At 42.1% G+C, this 19,273-nt stretch overlaps 1 protein-coding gene across 1 annotated transcript; it reads left to right on the top strand.

Moving 5' to 3' along the window:
- The first annotated feature begins 1,461 nt into the window (after positions 1-1,461).
- On the top strand, positions 1,462-19,213 carry tpd52l1 (tpd52 like 1). Its single transcript, XM_083934191.1, has 6 exons — positions 1,462-1,574; positions 8,204-8,322; positions 8,442-8,590; positions 10,466-10,567; positions 13,483-13,543; positions 15,987-19,213. The coding sequence occupies exons 1-6, from the start codon at positions 1,556-1,558 to the stop codon at positions 16,107-16,109; spliced, it is 573 nt and encodes a 190-aa protein (XP_083790317.1). The 5' UTR covers positions 1,462-1,555; the 3' UTR covers positions 16,110-19,213.
- Positions 19,214-19,273: the final 60 nt, after the last annotated feature.

Genomic DNA, 19,273 nt, shown 5'->3' with positions numbered 1-19,273 from the left:
GTATGTGAAGGTAAAGAGCTGTTTGTCTCGTCTGCAGAGCCACCGTGGCTGTAACCAAAGAATCAAACAGAAGAAACACCACGACAAGAACAAGGACCTGCACTGGAAAGGTTCAACATTACACATCTGGAGAGAAGGGAAACATGCACATTTGCAGTCTTTTTTCTTTCTTTTTTTTTTTAAAAGTAAATATTGAGTTTGTCCCGCAACTTTGTCCCAGTTTTTAAATTTGTCCCACTGTGAATTGGAGTTTGACACCTCTGCTTTAGACCATTTCGGATCAGTCACAGTGAAAACAGGGGACATTTCTGGGCACTGTCCCCTGAAACCGGGGGACATTTCTAGGCACTGTCCCTTGAAACCGGGGACATTTCTGGGCACTGTCACTTGAACCGGGGGACATTTCTAGGCACTGTCCCCTGAACCCGGGGACATTTCTTGGCACTGTCCCCTGAACCCGGGGACATTTCTGGGCACTGTCCCTTGAACCGGGGGACATTTCTGGGCACTGTCCCTTGAAACCGGGGACATTTCTGGGCACTGTCCCTTAAAACCGGGGACATTTCTGGGCACTGTCCCTTGAAACCGGGGACATTTCTGGGCACTGTCCCCTGAAACCGGGGACATTTCTGGGCACTGTCCCTTGACACCGGGGACATTTCTGGGCACTGTCCCATGAAATCGGGGACATTTCTTGGCACTGTCCCCTGAACCCGGGGACATTTCTGGGCACTGTCCCCAGAACCCGGGGACATTTCTGGGCACTGTTCCCCTGACACCGGGGACATTTCTGGGCACTGTCCCCTGACACCGGGGACATTTCTGGGCACTGTCCCCTGACACCGGGGACATTTCTGGGCACTGTCCCCTGAAACTGGGGACATTTCTGGGCACTGTCCCCTGAAACCGGGGACATTTCTGGGCACTGTCCCTTGACACCGGGGACATTTCTGGGCACTGTCCCATGAAATCGGGGACATTTCTTGGCACTGTCCCCTGAACCCGGGGACATTTCTGGGCACTGTCCCCAGAACCCGGGGACATTTCTGGGCACTGTCCCCTGAACCCGGGGACATTTCTGGGCACTGTCCCCAGAACCCGGGGACATTTCTGGGCACTGTCCCCTGAACCCGGGGACATTTCTGGGCACTGTCCCCTGAACCCGGGGACATTCATGGGCACTGTCCCTTGAAACCGGGGACATTTCTGGGCACTGTCCCTTGAACCCGGGGACACCTGGTCGTCCTAACGCGGTAATTAGACAAACATTATTTATTATTTACCACGCACCGTCTTTGTGTCCATTGACGCTCCTTCCTGTAGGAAAACATGTCCGGTGAGTGAATTAAGCAAATTACAGAAGGACCAGCCCATTGGCTCGCGCCCTTAAGCTCTGCCCAGCCCAGCGCAGCGCGTGACAGCCAAAGGAAACTCCAGTAAACACACACACACACACACACACACACACTGACCTAACGGGCCGGTGCTGCGCGTGCTGCCGTGACTTCGCGTCGTCTCGGGAGGGTTCACCGGGAAGTTCACCTGGCCGTCGCCGATGGAGACCAGACAACAAGGTGAGTCGGCGCCGCTTTTCACGCTCCGTTGTTCCCATAAAAAGTCTAAAAACGGCCGCTGCGCCTCTTGGTGTCGTTCGCGGTTGATCTGATAACGAGGCTGCACCGACTGCACGCGCCAGGGGCTTGACTTTGAGAGCAAAGACAACCGAAATAAATGAAAATACTAGAGTAAAGTCAAAAGGTGGTGGCAATTTTACTGCAAAACGTGGCGTTTTTAATCTGCTGTGTTTAAAAGAAGACATTTGATGCCTCCTGCCTTATCAAAGGGAGCCAGCACTCAGCCTCAGACATGCACAGACAGTTGTGCTGAAGGTTTCTGTTACTGTTTACTCAACACATCATGGAAACTCCAGTCCACATTAAGGCTCAAGCCAGATACTGTTTCAATTCAATTCTATTCAATTTTATTTATAGTGCCAAATCATAACAAAAGTGATCCAAGGACACTTTACAGAGCAGGTAAAGACCACACTCTCTGACTTATTTATGATAAACACAGACCCAACAATTCCCCCGTGGAGTACGGTGGCAACCAAAGCCTTCCCTATAACAGGCAGGAAGGTTTCCTGTCTCAGAGGCTCCCTGCTGCAGTCATTCAGCTATTTTCTGATGTTTGTAGAAGATAAGCACAAGTGACAGTTTCCTATTGATCATCCCTTAAATAGATGTATGTAGTCATCCTGTTATCCACACCTGCATCGCCACTTGTACCATGCAAACACAAAGCCATGAGAACAGTGAGCCAAATGTTCATTTATGTGGCTTTGGAGGGCGTGTAACCCCCCTTCAGGTCGCTGGGTTGTGTGCGGTTTTAGGGCTGACAGTCACAGGCGTGAACTGGGATGCATCTATTTTGATTTTCCCAATTCTTTACATGCATGGTCGACTTCACATGTATTGGTTTGGTACAGGTGGTAATTTAACTCTTTTTTTGATGTATATTGTTTGATTCTGCCGATAGATTACAGAAAATGGGAATTCAAATGTGAAAAATGAGACATGAACTAATTGCGGTGTGCAATGGCCGTAACGTTAGTTCATGCAGGTAGACAACTGCATTCCTTTAGACCTGAGTGCATTTTTAAAAACCTGATAAACAAGATGGTTTGTATTTAAAATGGGAAATATGGGCTCTCAAAAACACCCCAAATGTTCATAATCCATCTATTAAGGAGTATATACAGTGTTGTCGCTGTTTGGCTGTACTGCAGCCAACTTGGCCTCCGGTTAAGCTTCGATTGATTTTGCAGCCATATGACCACCCCCAGGCCTCTGCTTTAGCGTAGCCACATGACCAGTGGGCCAAATGGGAGTCTTGTGACCAAATATATCCCTCCCAGACAAAAGCAAAGGGAGAGAGAAGCCGAGAAGAGAGAGTAAAGAAGGGGAGTGTTAAAATGTATCCAGTATTTTTCACTGACTTCATAGTAAAGCCAGACACCATGAATAGATCCGTTGGTCTAATGAGTGCCGCGTTATCGGAGTGATCCTCACCTGCTTTTATCTGCTCAGTGTTTCTAATGGTGGTACACTGAAATAAGCCTGCAGTGACGGAAAGTTCTTTGGAAACACAGCGGCCTGAAAGATGGTATTTCTTTGAATAAATGTAATGTAAACTTGACACTTGATTGATATTTTGTGGCGCCTCTCATGTTCCTGTTTAGTACTGACATTTTCTCCGTTGAAAGAGTAGTTTACCACACTAAATGCAGAAGTTGAACCAGAAAAAAAGTCATTGTTAGTGAAACAACACTGGCCTTATGCCGGTCTGCTTCCCCCTGTAGTGCTGGATATGGTGTAATAAGAACTCATCAGCATCTTTAATGTGAACTTGAATTGCTCAATAATCTTGGAAATTCTTCCTTAGTTGCAAAAAATCTTGTTGTTATCGCCGTATGGCACCGATTTTCTCCTCACAATGCTTTTTAAATAGCATTAAATCCATTATATCATGTTTAAACGGCTCCAAAAAGTACAGAGCTGTGCCACCAAGAGTCAAAAGTCTCACTTCCTGTTCCTGTGAAAATGCAGACTGAGATAAGCTGCCTGCAATGAAACAGACCTCACTGTTATCGAGTTACTGACAGGACGGGGATGGACACTGGAGAAACACCAAATCCCTCAAGAGGGGTGACGTGTGTGTGTGTGTGTGTGTGTGTGTGTTTGTGCATGTGTATATAACCAGTTTTCTTGTCTCCTCTCGCCCTGCTGCCTTGCTCGGCTGCAGAGTTGTACTCTGATGTTCTGAGTGAAGCAGTGGTGGACTGGGGCAGCGTTGGTCCTGGAGAGGAATGGGTTAACTCAGCCACACATGAGGGAGAGCAGGGTAAGACTCAACTCTCCCACAATAAAAAAACTATCTACCCTAAGGCTGTTTTAGTACCCTAAAACTGAAACGAAAATGAAAATAAGCCTAGAAAAAATATCTTTAGTGAACTGAAACTAACTTAAACTAAACTTAAACATTTGGTAGTTGCCTGGTTTGCCTGGATCAGAAGGGTTGGTATTACGCATGATTGTCACAATCCAGACACAGTGTGTATACCAACAAATGTAAAGAGATAGACATCGAAATAAGATGCAACAACATGAGATTTTTTGGGCCACCTAGAATTCAATTATAATTTCGTAGCTGTGGGATCTTTTCTCAGTAACAACTGATTCATTGATTACTTTTCCAGGAGCTGAGACTTCTCAGTAACCCAACATCCAGTTTTTTGTCAGTTACCCAAACCATCATTAAAGATGACTTATCACTCACAAAATTACATGGATCAAGCACTCTCTGTTTTACCTGAAATACTGAAAATGTATTCAACTGTAACTTTGCTCAGGTTTGAATCAGGGCGTGTTTGACCCCTCTGGTGAGGAATCGGTTAAAAGGAGCTCATACGGTGACGACTTGGCTCCACTGGCCCAAAATGGGGAAAACCTGACAGAATGGGGTAAAACGTCACCATCAGGAGACGATCTGTGGGGTCAGGCGTCAATGTCCTACTCTGACTTGGTCATGTCCACAACTTGGGATATGCAACTGGACAGCACAGGTGACCAGGGATGTAGACTAGAGCCTGTAGAATAGACAACCTCTCACTGTGGGAACTTGTAGCCACCTGTAGCTGCCACTGAGGACACGCAGGTCAAGACTTTTAGGGTTTATGTAGTAATTTGGGGGATTTAGCACCCGTGAGGAACTATATCCTACAGTTTGACACACTGTGGGGATATTATACACAGATTCATGACTCAATATATTTTAACTCTGACTGCTTTTAGTCCAAACAATTAAAAAAAAGGATTTAGCATTTCACCTTCAGGATTTTAGTCAGCGGCAGTGTGGACCAGGCTTTTAACTGACATGTAGACCATGTTGGGCATAAATCAAACAAAAAATTAAAATACATAAGCGGTCAGCTGAATAAATAAAAATTGAGAAACCCAAAAAATGGCGGCAAGAGACTTTATTTTTCGTGACTGTTAACAGTTACTGATAGGTGTGGTGTGTGGACTTGAACTCACGACCTCCGTATCTATCTAAAGTCCTGGAATCATAGATCGCCCTTAAAACGATCTAAAATATCTCGTTTATGCAGCCTCCACTTCAGCAGAGAGCTAGGATCTGAGCTGATTTTGTATCCAGAGCTGCTTCTCAATACCAAGTATTCCAAGTGTTCGGACTTGGCAAGTTCGACTCGGGAGTCCACACTCCGGAGGATGGGAGGACGCAGTACGACCGTTAATGTGCAATGCATTCTGGGATGCCTGGCTGTCAGAAGTCCACACAAGTGTCCTCCGATGCATCCTCGTCCGGGCCTTGGAGCAATACTTGGGCTGTGACTGATGATATTTCACAAGTCCACGAGAACACAAGTACAGACAAGAACGCAGATTGAGAAACAGCTTCACACCAAAATAGGCGTTGCAGCCAAAAAACGCTAATCTTATTAATTTTAATGTGGATAGTAGTAGTTTATTTAGTAATAGTAGTAGTAGTAGTTTATTTAAAAGGGGACAGTGCAAGTTCATAAAACACATGATTACACATGGTTAAAAAAACAGCCAGAATTAGCCAGATGGCTAGTTTAGTGCACTCGGGCTGCACTGTGGGGACTGCATGGGGACGGCAAAAAGTTGAAACAGAATCAACTGAAATCAACGTTCGGGGGCCAATCACATAACGTGCCGGTGAGCGAACAAAATAAAACAGAGTAAGGAACGCAACCGAGATGCGAATAGGCCGGATGACTCTCCTGCACCGCCACACAGGTCTGCTCTTAACACGGCAACGCCCAGTTTGGTGTGAATGCAGCATAACTGATTTTATGCAGTGAACCATGACTGGGATCATTAACTTGTATCAGCATTCTTCACATTCCTGAGAGTTGGAAATGCTACAGCAGTGTAGCAACGAGACTTTCAAACCAACTACCATCTATTCTTTTCTGTCATTTTTATTTGACCTGAAGCATCAAAGTGCGTTAGTGATTTCTAGAAAACGGCACTTCACCATTCAAGGCGTTGATAATACACTGTGCTTCTTGTTCCGTAGCGACAAAACTGTGACTCTCACAAACATGCATCTTCACTTGATAGAAACTCTGAAAATTTGAAAGTTTGAAATGATCCTTTAAGTTTAGTAGCCTAAACAGTGCGTTAGCTAAAAAGAAACCTGTGTTAGCGAAAAGGAAACCGTAACTAAAGAAACCTGTGTTAGCTAAAAAGATAACATCTTACCTAAAGAAACCTTTTAGCAGGTAAAAAGAAACCTGGGTTAGCGAAAATAAACCTTAGCTAAAGAAAAATGCGTTCTTACCGTTCTTACCTTAAGAAACCTTTTAGCAGCTAAAAGGAAAGCTAGCTAAAATAAACCTTATCTTGAATACCAGTATTCTAAATTCCTCCAATTACTGACCTTTTATTACAGAAAATATTCAAATGTTTTTTCTGGCATTTTTAAGTATGGCTGTGTGCACATGAAAAAAGACTTGATTTGAGGCCATGCTCTTTAACAGACGTGAAAAGCGTCCACTTAGCCACAGGGGGTATTCAAATCTGAGTGTCCTGCTGCTGTGTGGAAAGACAGAAATAGCTCCCAGTCCCTACAATAGAAATGCTGTAAACTACACTTGTGTGAAATGTGCACGTGTTCGCTGCATGTGGTGCTGAGGCCGTTTTCATTTTGAACTATTGAACTGTTCGGTTTGTAACTATAGTCTCGTCTAGTTTTGAGTAGTCTTAACTAACCATACTGTCCACACCTGTCTTATAATGCTGCCACATCAAGAGAGAGGACACCTCACAGCAGGTACAGTAATCTTACTCCATTTTCTCAGGTTGTGTGTACGCGGTGGTCCTGTTTCAGGGCGCTGGTCCCTGTCTGTCCTGATTTGCCTTCCACAACAATACAGGGCTAATCAGACTGAGCCGTTTAGTGTTCAAATCTCTCGCTCTTGACATTATTCAGTCATTAATGCAGAATATTGTAAGTTATAAAGAGAAAAAAACACTATTCTGAAACTAATGATGGGCTCATTGATCATCACATGATGCTGTTCAGTTCACAGTGGGAATCAGCTGACTTGAACGCAAAGTTTAATTTAGATTTTTTTCCTTCTTCTTGGAAGTGTATGTAGTGGTTTAACTTAGAGCAGCATCTAAGGGGTATGTGTGTAATTGTGTGCATGAGACTGTTTCCAGATGTAATTACAGTGTGAAAGTAGTATAATATGGTGTTTCTCTGATAGGCAGGGAGAGAATATCTTCTAAAGACTGCTTTCTAAATCTGTGAAAGGTGTTTTCCACGATTGTTCCGAGGAATATTCTTTATATATCGTTTGAATAGGTTGATATATGGTTTCATAAACTGTCGTTTCATTGGGGTCGGGTGACAAGGCGAAATTAGATTTGTTTCGATTCCACTTAAATCCAATATTGCAACTTTTAAAGTCAGTCTGTCGCCAGAAACAGCGTCTTGTTTGTTTGTGTGCGTGTCTGCAAAATAATCCACCAGTTAATCCAGATTAGAGCTATACAGCACAGATGCACCGATTACATAACAGTCAGACAGAGACGCTCGGAGACAGACAGACAGACAGACGTGTGGACTCAGACATAGAGGCTGTCAGACACTTAGCCACACACAGACAAAACAAAAACGGCAATAAGGCAGATACATTTTTAGAAATATCTTGAGTAGAAGAAACAAAACAGTCGACGGTCAGAAGAGTTTCCTCCAGAATTCCTCAGAGGATTTGAAGTAGATAGTTGAACTCTTCATTTACACCAATGACATTATGTTAATTTGGCAAATGCTGAATTATGGTACAAGGACTCATGACAAATGGATGCATTTGATTCCAATGAATATATTACTGGAAATGTAGAACTTTTTCTTTTACTGCGCCTATCCCATTAGCTCAGGTTAGCCCCGGCTGACACTTAACCCACTTAGCTCCGGGCTGAGGTTAACGCTGGGCTAAGAGAATGCAGTGTGAAAAGGTTGTCTTTTTTAAAAATGAAATGAGTATTTTCATTCACAGACATGTCTCCCCTCTGTTTGTGTGTTCCTCACTGTTTTTCAGGTTTTAACAAACATCTCACTGGGTGTGTGTACGTGTGTCATTAAGGTTTTCTCGACTCTGAGCCGTTGAGAGAGGCCGATGAAGACATGGAGTCAGAAGTCAACTTAAACAACTCCATCTTGACGGAGGAGGAGAGAGAGGAGATTCAGCAAGAGTTAGCTAAAGTACGTCGGCACATTCCCAAGCACACAACGCAGAAAGAACAAAAAGGGGTGTTGATATGAAGCCAGTAAAAGGGACCAGTGGCTGATAAATAGCTCTTTGTCTTTTTGTGCTTGTCCAGCTGGAGGAGGAGATCAGTACGTTGAGGCAGGTTTTGTCGTCCAAAGAGAAGCAGCACGCGGAGCTCAAACAGAAACTGGGCATGACTTCTTTGAGCGATCTCAGAAACAACTTCAGTAAAGGCTGGCACGACATGCAGACCTCCACAGCGTAAGTTAACAGCCTGTGTGTGTGTGTGTGTGAGACAGCTGAAAGACGAACAAAGAATTTGAGGGTTGGATTGAGTTTGACGTTAAGGGGAGAAAGTGTGTGTGTGTGTGTGTGTGTGTGTGTGTGTGTGTGTGTGTGTGTGTGTGTGTGTGTGTGTGTGTGTGTGTGTGTGTGTGTGTGTGTGTGTGTGTGTGTGTGTGTGTGTGTGTGTGTGTGTGTGTGTGTGTGTGTGTGTGTGTGTGTGTGTGTGTGTGTGTGTGTGTGTGTGTGTGTGTGTGTGTGTGTGTGTGTGTGTGTCCAGAACGCATTACACAATGGTTTTTCTGTTTGCTGTCAACATCGATGGCCTTTACAGAACTCGCACACAAACACAAGTGTAAACACACACACAAAGAGCAGGTAGTTCTGTTGTTTTTTACAGCCGGTAAAACCGAGTGTCTGGTGTAGACACATATCAGAAACCCGGTTAAAAAGACATAATGCTCCCAGCTGCACAGCATGTGTGTTTGTTATCTTTGTTGTGCTCACTATAACAGAGATCCTGAACCTGATTAAAAACACAGTGCTAAAGGCTATTGTCGACCTACGACACGATGAGCTGAACATGTCTTGATGGTTTTTACTGTAACTCAGCGGTGAAAAAGATCTGCAATGTTCCTCCAAATCCGGATAGGACTTGCTTGAATAAATACATGTTTTGCCTTTAGTCTCTAGAGAAATCATTTCCTCATTAGACCATCAGCTAGGGGCTCTTACCCAGACACCAAGAGACAGAGAAGAGCTAGAGGATAATCTCCAGAGGCCTCCCTTCTTATCCAGTTACACTTCAACCTGAAGATCACTTTACACACGCAGTTGCCGTACTCATGTATAATGAACCAGTGTGACCACAGGAGTGAAAGATCCTCCAGAAGCTGGGTAATGCAGATGTGTGGAAGTTGCAAACCATGATGCAAACGTAAACAAAAAGATTACCCCAATACCAAACTTAGTTCAATTTTATGCTGTCACAACATTCTAATTTAAAAGCTTTCATATTGTAAAAAGTGACATTTCTATGTCTTTTTTTATTATAAACCAGGTCAAGGTGCTATATAAATGCTGTGAATGTATCAAAAAACGTGATCCACAGAGAAATGCACACAGCCGTGATGTCACAACTAATAGGCAGTGTTGCTACAGTACAGTGCTGTTACAGTCATTTTCCAGCTGCAATGACGGTGCAGAGAGCAGATATGGAAGACCCTTTAATGCTGACCAATCAGAGCAGACTGGGCCTTTTCAGGACAGACTCTTAAATGGAGCGTTTCAGACAGAGGGTGAAAGTAGGTATATTCAGACGGACAGGAACAAAATAATGTGTTTCTTGAACGTTGAAGCATGTAAACCAAAATACAAGTATGAACCAGGAAAGATGCACAGTAATAGACATTTAAAGAGTGATCAGGAGCAATAAGGTGATGCTGAGCAGTAGTTTGCACAGATAAACTTGTTGAGACTAACAGTAAATCTGTGGCTTCGTTGGGCAGCTCGATGCCAGTGTATGCTGTAAGTGTGATGAAGTGTGTCCTGAAGGAAAAAAGGTTCAACGACCAGACTGTTAAAAATCAAACCACCCGATGCAATACAGATAATTAAGACGATGACAAAGCATTTTGGTCTTATTTTATTGCCCACGGTCAGGATAATACCAATATAGAAATTGGCTTAATGGCCAAAATGCACTTTAATTCCATTATCACCTTTGTTTTTTATTATGTTTGTGAGCTTATATTTTTGTATTTGTCCCCATCGTATGCATCTGTATACATATATATGAATACCGTATTAAGTTCAGTGCCTGTGTGTTTGACATGCACCTTCATTGTGTCTCAGCTATAAGAAGACATCAGAGACACTGTCCTCGGCAGGACAGAAGACCTCAGCAGCCTTCAACACACTGGGCAGCGCCATCACCAGGAAGTTCGGGGATATGAGGTACAGAATTATGTCATATCTTCATTATTTAGGAAAAAATGTCCGCGTTGACTGGTAACATATCATGCAAATAGTGTGGGCACAAGTCGGGTGGTTGCTCTGTTGACAATTGCACTCAGCTAGACAAATTGCCCTCCATGTCCACATGGCATGAGTCCCAGTGTCGTTCACACATCAGGTGAAGTTGTAAATGTGTCTGTTGCTCATCATAAAACTCCATCATCAGGACGCACAGTATGCATGCATAGCCATCATAATAACCCCATCCTACCCATTCACCACGGATGCATTTCCACTTTTATCCAATTCTCGGACGCATTTTTTATTCGCGCCCTCCATCCCCGTGTCTCAGAGAGCAGAGTTTTGACTCTTTGCTCCACCCGGCTCGGGGGAAATTGAGATTATGTAAACCCGCATTAATCTGCTTTCTGTGGGAGCTGAAGTGCCAGAGGCAAAGTCTGTCCTCCTCAGTCCCTCTTCTCTTCTCTTGTTCTGTGCCGTTGCCTCTCTGTCTCTCTGTGCTCTGCTTCAGACACAGTAACTGTGCGACCCAGTTTGCACTGTTCAGTGTGAAACGAACAGAGCATTTGTGTGTATGACAAGAGAAACCAACAGAATGTGGCTCTGTGTGACTTCATATGTGCAGGAGGAAGCACAAGAAAAGCTCAGGGAACAAAGCTGATGTTAGGGACAGCAACATGTCAACACACAGTACAAGTTGGTCGATTTAAGCAGAAAAAGAGTTCAATGTATCTCACGACAGTTACTGTATAGTCAATTTAAATATAACTCAAATCCAAGCTAAGAAAATCAATAAACTGCAGAATTAAAGGTGCATATGTATACATTAGGTGTATATATTTAAGTAGCACTTGGAGACAGCTTCATTTGTTCATTCATAAAAAAGACAGAAACCGAAACTAGTTTTAAAACAACCATATTTGGTTGTGGAGACTGTAATGTGTTGACATCTTCTTTACTGCAGGAAAAATGGGTTATTGTTAGTTCTGTATACACTGCAGCTTATTATGTTTTTGGAATATAACGTGCAGAAAGGAAACAATGCATTATCTTTGGTTATTCCAGCATGGCTGGTCTAGAGTTACTGTTCCCCCGGAGGTACGTCCCTGTGGTTTATGGCTCATAGTGTGCATAGGTTTTGGTTTGTTGGCACACAGTAAGCATGTTTGTATTTTTTTTGTTGTTGCTGTGGATGTGTTTGAAGTGTGTTATTGCATGTCATATTGTCATACCAAATATTTAACCATCTTTAAACTGTCTATTTAGATATTTGCAATTGATTTTCTGCTCTTTGGACAGTGTTTTATATGCTGTATGTGTGATCACATAGATATTAGGTTTGTGTACAAAATGTTTGGTAATCATCGAAACATTGATTTAGGGTTTGTCTGTGTGTGGATAAGAGTGTATTTTTTGTGTGTTTCTGATGTATAGCTTTAGCAGAGCTGTAATTTTGTCAGCACATCTGCGTACAAGTGAGCTTTAGTGTTGTTACACTACTTCCTCAGGTGTGCAGTAATGCCACGTTTACTTCCCCAAACAAGTATGAGTTGGAAGTTTACCTTTCATTTTTTTTGTATTCATAACATAAATGTTCTACCAAAGTGAAAGCATGTGACTGTGAAATATACAAGGTCTGTTGAAGTACCTTAAATCATGTTTTCCATCTTCCTCCATGCTTCCCAAGGTCCAACTCTATAGGGTAAGAGTCGCACACAGGCTGATTATGTCACATTAGTTGTTCCTCACTAAGGAGTCTTAACTCAATAGATCTCAGTCAGATCGACAGATAGCACTAACAGGTTGGTACAGTGTGAACTGGAAACAGTCAGCTGAGTCTGGACTGTAGTACTCGGCTCAGAATCACATCAAATTGGTTTTGGTCTCTGACAAAAGCAAAAAGGAAATTGTCTCAATGAATCATGTGAACATGTTGTTATGAACTCTCCCAGTGCAGGAAAGTGCTATAACTAAGCCAACACAGACTAAGACTGATGTAAATCCATGCAGGCTTTTTAAGTCCCCTTATAATAACATACCATAGATGTCATATCATTTTGTACGTGTCGAGGTTGGAGCTGTTACCTTACCTGCTGTATTTCTCTGCCTTTTTCTCTCTAATGCATCCTGACCAATGAGCACAGTGTCAAAAGGAAAACAATGATTTATCTTGCTAGCTCTGGCTTTGTGTGTTTATTTGTTTGTGTGCGTGTGTGTCTAACCTGTGCTAATCATTAACTCCTCTCTCACCACGCTCTCTGGGGACAGCTACTCTATCAGACACTCTATGAGCATGCCCACCATGAGGTAACCACTGCCTGCTGGCTTTTGTGTGTGTGAGAGAGACGAAATGTATGTTTTTTTTTTTTTGTAGCCTTGTTCAAACACCTGGTACAGTGATACTGTATGTGTGGGTTTTATTTATAGAGGGAAACTGTTTGGATACTGATACTAACCTGGGGGGAAAATAGAACACCAGACATGTCTCCATATTGCATTTACAGCTGCATACACCCCAAACTAAGGCTGTCAAAAGGAACAATACTTCAATGCTCTATCAATACCATGTGTTTTAACTGATACAATATCCACGTTCAATAGTGTTGAAAGTACTGAAGCCATAACAAAGTTCAGTGACTTTTCCTGAACCAGCACTGTGCAGGATGTTAATAAAAAAAAAATATATATAGAAAATATATCCCAGAGTTTGAATCCAAAAATAACCAGGTTCTAAACTATAGTTATATTACAATCATTTGCAGATATGTGACTTTATATGTGACTTTACCCATATTATTGTTGTTTCAGACAAATGTTCAGCAAATCGTTACGTGAAGTTTTTCAAAAGATACTAACGTTGTATGTCTTTCTTTCTTTCTTTCTTTTCCTAACAGAAACTCTCCCAGCTTCAGATCGTTTGAGGAGAAAGTTGAGACTACAGTGTCCACCATCAAGGTACATTTGATCTTTCTTATTAAAGGTCCCATATTCTAAAAAAAGTGAGATTACTATGTCTTCTTTGATTATAAAGAAGGTTGAGATGCTGTATAAATATACTGTGAAAGTATCAAAATGCACACAGCCCATATTCAGAAACTGTGTCTTTAAACGTGCTGTCACGACTTCTGCCGGTTGTGATGTCACAACTTTACTAATAATAGGTAGAAAACGCTGCTACAGTGCTGTAACAGTTGTTCCCCGGCTGCAAAGACGGTGCAGAGACACAAAAAGGTGTGGAGCACCTGGGAACGCTGAGTTTGGCTTTTTCAGGAGGGGGGCTTAAAGAAACAGGTGCTAAAAATGGAGTGTTTCAGACTGAGGGTGAATACAGTAATAATCAGACAGATAATAGAATAAGAAAAATACAATAATGTGTATTTTGAACATTAAAGCATCTAAACGTGTTATAGTAGAAACTCAAAATACAAGTATGAACCTGAAATGAGCATGATTTGAGATCTTAGATTTTAAAGTATGTCAAAACTACTTTACAGCTACAGTGTGATTAATATTAATATAGATTAATATTTTGTTTAACATGGTTTTTCCGCAAAGTACAAAAAAAAATCAAAGAAAACGGCTGGAAGTACATCTACTCTCAGTAATCTGCAACCGAGTGATAGTTTCTGCGTCCTTAACTGGGCGTCAGTTAGACCCAGACTCATATGAGGACTCTGTTGTGCATTAAAATCAGCGACTAGAAGACGTATGAGAATGTAAGGGCGCACTCACACTGTCCATCCGTACCGTGCCCAAGCACGTTTCACAGCTAAAGTCTAGTTCATTTGACCAGTGTGAGTACGGTTGCCGGCCACGTGGGCTTTTGTAAAGCACGTTTGCACATGTACGAGCACGACGCCTACGGCGGTTGTGACGTCATGTTATGTGCGCCTGTTGGGACATAGAAAAAAGAAGGACGGACCATGCGCGGACATTTAAAACAATGTCGGTGAAAGGTTCACGTTGGTGTGATGCGGAGGTGGAGTGTTTACTGCAGATTTGGTCGATGAAAATATTCAAAAACAGTCGACAAGACGCACAAAAACTCTGGGGTCTATGGAAAAATTTGTAAACAAAGCCACGCATCGGGATGACGTCACTCAATGCGTGTGACGTGTTACGGCGTGATGACGTATAGGCAGCAAGAAGCATCCGCCGAGGGGGGAGAGGGAGGGGGGGGCAAGTACCCTAAAGCACCAGGCACGGTACGGATGGACAGTGTGAGTGCGCCCTAAGTGTAGTTAGAACCTTTTATCATTAGTTTCTGTTGTTTGTTAGCTTGTAAATGTCAGTGGCTGACAGTTATGATAGCAGTGTGTTTTCTCTCTGGACTGACAGTCCGCTCTGTACTGGAGGTTTCAGCTTTCTTTGCCGGTGTCGTGTCGATGTTGGTCCCCTGTCGAATACTGTTTCCCATTTCAGGTAGTGATTGGTTTACGGATTAGTGATGTTCCAACTACAGCTTGCCCGGGATACATTTGAAGTGCACAGACATCTCCTCCTTCAGTAGAGGAATGCGAAAACACCTCTCTAGTGACAAAATTTGCTCAGATACAAGTCCGTAGAGTCAATGTCGGACATTTTAGAGGACAGAAAGGAAGAAAAACATGTTTTAGTGAAGGGGGACTTTAAGCTTTATTAAGTGATGCTAGAGGAAAACACAGTATTTACACTTATTTCAAGGAATTCCAATTGTATCAAGAGTGTATAGTATTAAAGAAACAAGCTCATTTAATATACTGTCACTGCATTTCATCTAACTGACTATTTGTGACAGTGACACTAATTAACAACACGTAAACTATGCGTTGTTATCTATAGTAGAAGGCTGTGAAAGGCGCAGGTCAGGTCGATGCCTCTGAACGTTAGAAAATGCCAGTGAAGAGAGAACTGAACACTATAATCTGGGTGTAATTGCCAGCTTAGACTCTTGACTCCTGCAGCAAGCCTGTTATTTATATTCTCACTGATCCCGATGAACGGTCTTAGCAGTAACAGACTTTCATCCTTTGTCTGTAGCTACAGTAAAGACCACCGTGTGATTTATTTAAAACGCCGCAGACTTCTCTCCTACTTTGTGACATTTTGATTTACCATCATTTCAAGGATGACAGGATCCTTTTTTATTAAAAAAACTAAACACTTCTTACGTTCAAGGATACAAACAGTTGTGAACAATGTTAAAACCAAAGCCGTTTAAATGTGTTCCTGAAAGTTTACATTTCAGCTTCAGATGAAACATCCCTCTTCCTCCTCTTATGCGCTCACTGGCATCTGTGTCAGTGGATGTCTTTGTAAAAGTCTGCCACCCTGAGCCTTTTCTGCAGCACAGCAGTGACAGAGTAAAGAGGGAGAAAGGTGCTATTTCATAATGCTGCATTTTTCTGAATTTTCACAGACAAAGGTCGGCAGCACAGATACAGGAGGCAGCTTTGAAGAAGTCCTCTCCTCCGCGGCAAACGCCAGCTCTCAGGACACGCCCACTAACAACCTGACGAACAGCTCCGAGAGGCCGTGTTAGAGCCGCGTCGGCACCGCGGGGCGGGGACTTACACCAGGAACTACTGTATGTATGCGGAATACATCGACTCAATGCTCTGACTGAAATGTTACACAATGCTTTTATTTGATCACACATGTTAAGATGAGTTCCCATGTTTGCAACCAAATTTCCTGCAACCCTAAATGTTTAGACTTGATAGAAAATTGACAATTTCTTGTTTGGACCAAATTTACCTTATATATTCTAAAGCTGCAGTTTTCATTTTCACTTATTTATTGGTGCAAAAATACACAAGATTAAAATAACGCAGAAATGACACACGTACATACGTAAATGCACAGGTGGGACAAAAGAAACCCCCGAGGGCTTGTAAGAGATGCCGACCTTAACGTTATTAAAACCTCGACAAAAACACACCATAGAAGCAAGACACAGATAGATTCAACTTCTCTAAGGAATCTAAAAGAAGGAAGAAGATGTTGTCAGAAGTTGTCTACCTTTATTTTGAAAGAGCAAGACAGCTGACGTCAAAGCACACCTACCTAGTAGAGGACACAAAGTGAGCCTCCCAGATTGTTTCAAACTTAACTGAGTTTAAAGGAAGAATCTGTTGAAAAACCTCGACCCCTTCGGGAAATGTACCAAGAGATCAGAGCGTGTTTGGTGAAGGACTCTTTCGCAGTGTGGTGGATTTAAACAATGAGATGAGATAACAAGTGTCACCTGCCCTCCGGCGGCCTCCAAACCATGTTGAACCGCAGATGCTTATCAGAGAAGGTTGACGGGGAGACACAGTTAAGCTTTGGTTAAAAACGAAGAAGAAGATGAGCAGATTACAAGTCAGCTCCAGAAGGCAGATAAGCCATCAAAACATTTTTTTCCATGTAACAACTATTAGTGAAGAAATCTGGAGAGACGCTAACAGCTGGGCGTGGCTAACACTGATTAGCTCAGTGCAGCACGGTGAAGGGCATTAAAACAGCTTTTTTAACCACTAATACTGCTCAAAATAACACCAAACCTCTGCAGTAGCATGAGAAGAGTACTAACACATTAACTGAAGCCTCAGTGGGCTCCTTCCTTATGGATTGACTTTGGTAAATGATTTAAATGAACTTTACTAAGAGGAGCTGCTACCAGGGCCAGTTGGTCAGTCTTTCAAAACACAATTTAAATAAACTCTGGGTTCACTAACTACGTTGTTGGTGCTTCATTTAATGTGTAAGGACTCTTCTCATGCTACTGCAGAGGTTTGGTGTTATTTGGAGCAGTATTAGTGGTTAAGAAATTCAAATTCAAATTAAAAAAAAACTTTATTTGTCCCTGGGGGGCAATTCAGGGCACACAGAGCAGCAAATAACGACAGTGCAACTATACAAAAAACATTTTAACCTATCAACAAGAATAAAGTTTAATAGAAGAATAAGTGTCAGGATGTTAGTGTGTTAGTACAGGTTAGAATCCAGTCACAAAAAGCCGTTTGAATGCCTTCACCGTGCTGCCCCGAGCTAATCACTGTTAGCCATGTCCGGCTGTTAGCGACTGTCTGGATTTCTTCGTCAATAGTTGATCAATAAAGAAAAAACTGTCGCGATGGCTTAAAGAAAAAGACCATGGGATGATTTTGCGCGGGTATTACACTTTAAGGTTCAATTGGTAACTTTTGTAAAAATGTGTTTTTGTCATGTTTGGTGAAACTGTCACTATATCCTGATAGCACTTCATGAGACAGATTATCCGTGAAAATTTCATGTCCCTCTGCCTCCACCTGGTGCTCCCAACGGCACCTGCAAGACTCGAAAGCAACCGCCCGACCGAAAGCAACCAATCAGAGCTGAGGAGTCTTTAACGCAGCTTCAATCACTGCTCGAGAACTCAGATCAAGCTATCAGCAAATGTGCCAAAAACATTATTTTTGTAAAAGTTATCAACTACAGCTTTTTAACTTGTGTGTCTTCTCATCACGAGTGGCAAAACTGTCAATTCACAGCTGGGATTCCTCAGACTCAAAATGAGAGGTTACTGATTCCTTCTTTGTTTTACTAACAGAGGAAGTGCAAAGAGTCGCGTCGTTCCAGTGTCACAACCCTACTTCACTACAACTTTAATACCAAAAAATATGTTTTATGTTACATTTTCAACTACCTTTGTACTTTTTACTAAAACATTTGAAATAAAATGTACATAAAACCCAAGTGGACGTGATCAATCCAGAAGTCCCGGGTGAAACTCAGTTTTGTAAACTTGTATAAACTATTTTACACTAAGACAGAAGATTATTTTTTTTTAAACAGCACCTAAAAAGATCTTTCGGGGTCTGACTTTGCAAATGCAGCCATTCGTGCTACTTAAAATCACAGCTGACTGTGTGCACAGTTTCAGTTTGGGGGTCAGGCCTATTTTGAATGCTGGATCATACGTTCATTTACACTGTAGGAACAAAAACTAATCTATAGGAAGACATGAAAAGCTGTATTTGACATCTGTAGTGAAACATTGATTGCAGGGCTGATGGGCAAAATCCAATTTATCACTTTGGACAATTATTACAGGTAATTAATGACAAAACAAGTGTGCACGCTGTGGATATTTATTTGGAAAAATGTAACTGTCTTTAATCTTGTGTTGACCTGCTTTTACTCAGACTAGCGGTGGGCTCACACAGGTATAAAACATGACATACTAACCCTTTAAATGGTGAAGATTACATAAAAGCAGAACTTTTTTGTATGCCTTTTGTAATCGCTCTACAGTATAACAGGAATAAAACAACGTCACACTTCTGCTTGCTGTTGCTTCGCAGATTTTTAACTCTTTCTGGTACATGAATTTGTTTAATGCTGGAAGAAACATCCCCTTTTACCGCTTATGTGAGAGGTTTGGTGCCACAAAACATTCAATCTCATGTATTTTTGGGTAAAAACTTATTTTTTTTCTTCCTTATAAACTTTTCAAACATGGCCTCTATATAACTTTGCCATCAATATATAACTGTTACGTGTTTCTCACATTGTCTTCCGTGTGTTTTAAGATTTCATTGTCTTTGCCGTGCTTTGAGAAGGTCTGTCCATGGAATGAATTTAATAAAAATAAAAAATAAAAGATCTCGTGTCGCAAGGAAATGCCTTGCATATTCTGTCATTGGAAAATGAATAATAGAATAGATTTTCAGCTGTATGTTG

The sequence above is a fragment of the Echiichthys vipera genome (genome assembly GCF_963691815.1).
Source record: "Echiichthys vipera genome assembly, chromosome: 19".
NCBI lineage: Eukaryota > Metazoa > Chordata > Actinopteri > Perciformes > Trachinidae > Echiichthys > Echiichthys vipera.
Note: the sequence above shows the minus strand (reverse complement) of the source record. Positions and strands in the feature narration are given on the sequence as shown.

Excerpts from the sequence above, each read along its gene's own strand:
- tpd52l1 (XM_083934191.1), top strand. Across the intron at positions 8,323-8,441 it reads TTCAGCAAGAGTTAGCTAAA|CTGGAGGAGGAGATCAGTAC; the intron begins GTACGTCGGCAC and ends GTGCTTGTCCAG. Across the intron at positions 13,544-15,986 it reads CTACAGTGTCCACCATCAAG|ACAAAGGTCGGCAGCACAGA; the intron begins GTACATTTGATC and ends GAATTTTCACAG.